The sequence below is a fragment of the Tupaia chinensis genome, unplaced genomic scaffold, assembly GCF_000334495.1.
Source record: "Tupaia chinensis unplaced genomic scaffold, TupChi_1.0 Scaffold000199_1, whole genome shotgun sequence".
Lineage (NCBI taxonomy): Eukaryota > Metazoa > Chordata > Mammalia > Scandentia > Tupaiidae > Tupaia > Tupaia belangeri.
In genome coordinates this window covers 4,788,623-4,795,135 of record NW_006159674.1, presented here as the reverse complement: position 1 = coordinate 4,795,135, position 6,513 = coordinate 4,788,623, and the positions used below count along the sequence as shown (strand labels likewise).

Below are 6,513 nucleotides of genomic sequence, written 5' to 3'. Positions count from 1 at the left end.
GTGCCTGGAACATAGTGGGTGCACCATAAATATTTGTTATATGAGAGAGAGAGAGAAGAAGGGAAGAAAGAAAGGGACAGAGAAGATGAACAGAGGAGAACAAAGCCTGAACCTGCTTCCCCTCTGGCTTGCTACTTACTCCCTTGGCTGGGAGGATGTTTTTTCCCTTCTCCCTGACAGTCAATAATCCCTCTGGCCTTCCAGCCTGGCTCATTCACACCAGTGAAAATTTTCCTGTTTTTCCTTGTGCTCTTGGAGTATTGTGCTTATTCCTCCTGAATAGTACTTGTTACATTGACCTGAGTTATAGGCCTGTATGACTGAGCTCCCCCTACCTTATGGAAACAACTTGAGGGCAGGGAGCATCTTTTATTCATCTCATCACTCCACCAGCTCAGGTCACTGTACATAGGAGATATCCATTCCATGTTAAGTTTTCCATTAGGATATCCAATCAGTAAAACATATTCAAGTCTGCCTTGTTTTTCTGACCAGCTACAATGCAGTTTTTAAAAGTCTGTCACGGGGTCAGCCCCATAGTCTTATGGTCAAGGAAGCCTAATCTCACATGACCAACTATGAAGCTCAAGTTCTGGCCCCAGTGGATTGATAAAACACACAAGGCACATGTGTGTGCATGCCTTAAATCCCAACAGGATGGAGAAATGGAGAAGGGATTGAAGCGTGACCACCACCTATGGTTGGGGGAGGGAGGATTCTTTCTCTCTCTCTCTTTAGTGAGTGCCTGCTTACCAAAAGAAAAATAAGTTTGTCATGATACTACTTGGAAACCAAGTGGCTGTATTATTGCTTCAGTTCAATACTTGTATTTCTTAATACAGGTATTTCTTGACCAATCTATCAAGACCTGGAGTGTTTGATTGATAAAATGCTGAACAATGAAACAGATTCTCACTGATTTGACTGCATTGACAGCTGTTTTTAACTGCCTGATAATTAAACTGATGTATAAACTGACCAATAGTTGTTTCATAGACACAGAGCACTTTAAAATTCTAAAGAATTTCCCAGAGGTACCATTTTCCCCACCTGGCTACTAATGGAAATAGCATCAGAAAATATCTAGGGGTCTGTTGAGTTGCCTTACTTCAGATGCATGATTCATATTATTTTCCATAAACCCCCTAACCCGTGACCCCCTATATGTTGTGAAAGGTACCCACTGGAGTTGTGTAATCAAGTCTAGAGGGCAGTGTAGACCATCATCCAGGAAAATAAATAGCGATGATGAAAAAAAAAAAAAAAAAGAAGCCCTTATTTATTGAGAACTTATTCTGTATGTGGTATTGTGCTAGTTGGAAAACATGCAACAAATATTATGTCCTTCAAGTCATAGTATATTGTGGGGGCTGGAACTTCATTTACCTCATTTAATAGATGAAGAATCCCAAACTCAAAGAAGCTAAGTAACTCAGTCAAGATCACACAACTAGAAAATGATAAATTCCACTAGAACTTGAATACATACCTATTTTATTCCAAAGCCCACGTACCTAATCCTTAGAGGCAAGTGAAACTCTACTGGTTCTTTATGGAGCCCCAAAATGCTTACCTCCAGTTTATAGATGAAGAAATAGAACTTCAGCCAAGTGAAATGATATAGGCACAGCAGGGATCTGAAAACATAAGTTCTCAGGTAATTCAGAAAGAGAATCTGTTCACCAGTTCCTAATAGCACCAGGACGATAATGTATTGTTCCAAAATAAGTCAATGGAAGTAAGGCCTGGAGAAGCAAATTTTTTGAAAAAGATGGAAAGATTTAAAAAGCACTGGGTTTATAAAGAAATCTGAGAATGTGCTTAATTCATTTGTGTAACAGGAAAGCATAGGAGCATCAGTTTGCTTTTGGTGACTAAAACTGCATGCTCCTACTCAAATAACAATTTGTTCTATTTGTTGTAATTACTATTTTCATTGGAATCACAGTTTTCTCTAGGAACAGGCATGCAGAAAAACAACCTATAACCTAGACAGTTAAAAAAGACATTGAGAAATGGGTATGGTCGTGTGAACAAATCTCTTGTGATTATTCTTCCACTGTGTGCTGTAATGTGCTTTAAATCCATTTCCATATTTTTAATTAACACTTAGTTCCAAAAAACTTTCTGGAGGCCATTTAAATCACAAATGGGGGAAAAACAAATTTACTTTATCAGAAAATTGACTATAGACTATTTTGGTGGCTTTTATTATTTTTACATACTAATGATTAAAATTAAATATAGCCTGATTATTCACGACAGAAGACAGTGAAATAATTTTCATGGCTGATATAATTTTAAAGTCAAACCTGAGTGAATAAGACATTAGTTTTGCTGTGGATGAGTCTCATTGTCCATCCTGCAGCTCTAATTCCTGATCAGATCCATCTAGTTCATAAAAGGAATTACCCAGCTGCACTACATTACTCTTATAGCAGAAACTCTGATTCACTGGCTTTGTCTCAACAGCTGTCTTATAGAGTCTGCAAGGGCTGCTTCTGCCCTAGGGATTTTAGGCACACATTTTCATGGTTTTATTCTTTCATTCTTTTATTTATTTATTTATTTTGAGTGCAAAACAGAGAATGAGATTCTACTGCCCTATTTTTTTTTCCTTTTTTCTTTTTTTTTTTTTAGAGAGAGGATTTTTGCCATAGGGCACATGCACTAACCAGAGACAGAGAGGTAGAGAGACAGAAAGAGAGAAATCACCCCCCAGGGGGGATGACCACACTACAATCCCTTCTCCTCCAGGAGAAGCCGCTGGGTCCAGGACGTGAACCACGGTCAACTACATGGGAGTCCAGCGACGTAAGCATTACACCATCTGCTGGTCCCACCTAAACAGTTTATTTAAAAACTCTAGCACCAAAAAAGCCATATCATCTGCAATGTCAAAACACAATCACTGTCATAAGAAAAAGTCTTAACTCAGAACTTTGAGGATGCCTATTCATTCTTGGCCCTATTATAAGGCCACTGTTTCTTCATCTAGAAAATAGGGGGTAACAATGATTGTTTAGATGAAGTCAACACGTCTGAAGTACTTGCACAGTGGCATGTAGGAAGAGCTTAAATGTGTGTGTGTGTGTGTGTGTTTCAGATTTCATGTCACATAGTTATGTCTATAACATTAAGCAAAGTTCTCTGAGGGTAGGAGACTTGGTCTGTTTGATCCCCACTTCACTGTCTGGTAGGTGGCTGACAAATAGTAATACATACTTATTAAATAATTAAATGTAAGAAATCATCTGGTTTCATTTGGTCAGTAAGTCACTCAAGCACTATTTTAATGCAGCTATTATATTGGGCTATCAGAAACAAATTTTTGCCTAGAAAGAATACATCATGATGTTTCCAACAACCTAGTAGTTTCTTGACATACAGAGGCCATTTTTTTTTTTTTTTAAATGAGAGGCTTTTGTACAGGGCGCATGCACTTCCTGAAGAGACAGAGAGACAGAAAACGCGAAATAACCCACCAGGGGTACAGGCATGTCACTGTTCCTTCTCCTCCATTCTCCTCTCAGGATACTGGGCATGCATATGGAGGCCAAATATTAAGATGGTTTTTCTATTTCTTCCCATCCCCCTACAACTCAGGATGCTCCTCCTCTGGATAGCCAAACCTGCTCCTTGACTTTTTCTCATTCCCTCTGTGGTACTGGTTAAATTCTTCCAAAGAGCGTCTGCTAGATGGAGTTATGCAAATGAATAAATTATGGAGGGAAGACTGGAGTATCAGGATGAATGTAGTCTGTTCCCTGATGAGAGAATTATTCAGGCCAGGAAAACCCTTGAAGGGTCGTTCCGGTTTCCACACTTGTATGAACACAGCCTTGGTATGAGGGGTTGCTAATGAAGCCAGAAAATCTGGCCCAGCATGTTAATTTACTTGATTCAGGGAACTTCCTGGTATTTATAAATGAACTCTGTACCTTAGGCAACAAGTATTAGATAAGAGAACCAGAAAGCAGCACATCCTGCAATGTAGGCTTTCAGCAGATTGTAGTATCAATCAACTCTAGCAAAGCCAATGTCATTTAAGTAATCAAAAGCAAGTGAGGACAATGAGCTACTGTTTTGAAATTCTTGTGCTAGAAATAAGAAACCAGGGTTAAAAAACATTCAAATAGTAAAAACACATTGCAAAACTAAACCATAGCAATGTCACTGTTCCTTCTCCTCCATTCTCCTCTCAGGATACTGGGCATGCATATGGAGGCCAAATATTAAGATGGTTTTTCTATTTCTTCCCATCCCCCTACAACTCAGGATGCTCCTCCTCTGGATAGCCAAACCTGCTCCTTGACTTTTTCTCATTCCCTCTGTGGTACTGGTTAAATTCTTCCAAAGAGCGTCTGCTAGATGGAGTTATGCAAATGAATAAATTATGGAGGGAAGACTGGAGTATCAGGATGAATGTAGTCTGTTCCCTGATGAGAGAATTATTCAGGCCAGGAAAACCCTTGAAGGGTCGTTCCGGTTTCCACACTTGTATGAACACAGCCTTGGTATGAGGGGTTGCTAATGAAGCCAGAAAATCTGGCCCAGCATGTTAATTTACTTGATTCAGGGAACTTCCTGGTATTTATAAATGAACTCTGTACCTTAGGCAACAAGTATTAGATAAGAGAACCAGAAAGCAGCACATCCTGCAATGTAGGCTTTCAGCAGATTGTAGTATCAATCAACTCTAGCAAAGCCAATGTCATTTAAGTAATCAAAAGCAAGTGAGGACAATGAGCTACTGTTTTGAAATTCTTGTGCTAGAAATAAGAAACCAGGGTTAAAAAACATTCAAATAGTAAAAACACATTGCAAAACTAAACCATAGCATTAATTGGGTTAATCTAATTATAAGCCTTAACATATTTCAGATTGTGAGTATCACTAGAAACATCAGCACCTGATTATCAGCATTGCCTCAGGAGAAGGTTTCGAAGGATCTGGTGTTCAAGGCATGTTTTGAAGAATGGATAGACTATCAAAATGTTGTGAAAGACACATTCAATTTCTTCAGCTTCTATTTGTATTAGAGCATTTTATTCTCATTCTGCTCAACAATGATGTGTAAATACTAAGAAATGACTGGGAAGATAATATTATTACACTACTTCTGTATTCAAAAAAAACTTAACAGTTTATTTTTGTTATAATTGGTATATAATTGGTAAATAATTTCATTGATTTTAGACACAGAAATATAACATGTAATCAATCTCTCCTTTTATCGGGTCAATTTTCCTATTGGTAGATCATGAGACATTTTATTATTTCAACAGGAATTTTAAAAAAGCGTTTGCTGTTATATTCCGAACTTCACCATCTCACTAGCATCTGTCAGATTTAATCACCTACAGAACTACCTTAGAAAGATTACCTTATCAGAAAAAGTGTCATCCTGTGAGCTTAGGTGTGAGAATTGCAAAATAAAGCTGAGCTACACTAACAACTGCTGTGCTAATTTATTGTAAATTATGTTTTTTTGTTTGCGGAGATAAGACATGAGAAGTGTTTCTATTTAAATTCATTTCCTATTATTTCAACATAAATACCAAACAGCTCCACGGGAGGGGGGAAAAAAGTGAGAACACAGAATATTCCTTAAATAGGTTCTAGTGACAGTAAAATTTATTTTCTGAGCTATTGGTACCAGTCATGTCATGCCGTTCTAGATGCAGAATCAGACAGCACAATTAAGACATAACATGGATGCTTAGAATGTTAGATGAAAATTTCTGATTGTCACATAAAGAGAGATGATTTATAGTATATGAACTGGAAATAATTGCCTAGCAAGCTGGTCTGCGACAAAGCTTTAATTCACTGGGCTGACGCTGTAAACTCAGAATCGTCGACCGAGCACCAGCCATGATAGATTACGGCCGTTCAGAACACACGAGCATGGCCCTTTCATGAACATTCTGGGAACCACACTGCAGATGACCCCAGTAAAAATAAATGCAATGGTTTAACCACGCTGGTTCTCTAAGAAATGTAAAAATCATGATGAGTCATTATATTATTAAAATTCAGAACTAGGTGGCAATGAATCACATGAAGTTATCACCTTTAAATCACCAAAGAGAGCATAAATTGGGTCCTATAAAGCTCCATGAATCTCAATGCATTTTTAACAAGATGAAGCTCTTATATAAACAAGATTTTATTATTACACTTATTGTTGTTATTATTAAAACTAGAGTGAAATTTAGTGCTCATAAAAATGAAGAGCTATTGTTGCTGGCTTGAGCCAGAATGAACATCAGCCTGTATTTTGTACATTTTCCTTATGTATCTCTGCCGATGTATTTTGACCTATTCTTGTGATAAGTCAAAGCTAAACATAAGAATTTGTGTGATCCTTAAAAAATTCATTGGTGGATAAGGCATGTCGTAAGATGCGCTCAAATCTTAGTTTTTAACTTAATCTAGGATTTGAACGCTAGCCTCAGAAAACCAGTTGTAGGTCAACCCAACTGTTTTAACTCTCTCCTTCTCATTTTT

At 37.7% G+C, this 6,513-nt stretch overlaps 1 protein-coding gene across 3 annotated transcripts in view; it reads right to left on the bottom strand.

The window, feature by feature from the left end:
* Positions 1 to 6,513, bottom strand: part of CABCOCO1 (ciliary associated calcium binding coiled-coil 1) — a 167,489-nt gene that overhangs the window by 45,330 nt on the left and 115,646 nt on the right. Inside the window, exon 6 of one of the 3 annotated variants that reach the window (XM_027771267.1) lies at positions 1,574 to 1,637. The exons of the other annotated variants lie outside the window; for them this stretch is intronic. Within the exon in view, the coding sequence (XP_027627068.1) occupies positions 1,581 to 1,637 (57 nt within the window). The 3' untranslated portion in view covers positions 1,574 to 1,580. The remainder of the gene's footprint in view (positions 1 to 1,573; positions 1,638 to 6,513) is intronic. 3 annotated transcript variants of the gene reach the window in all.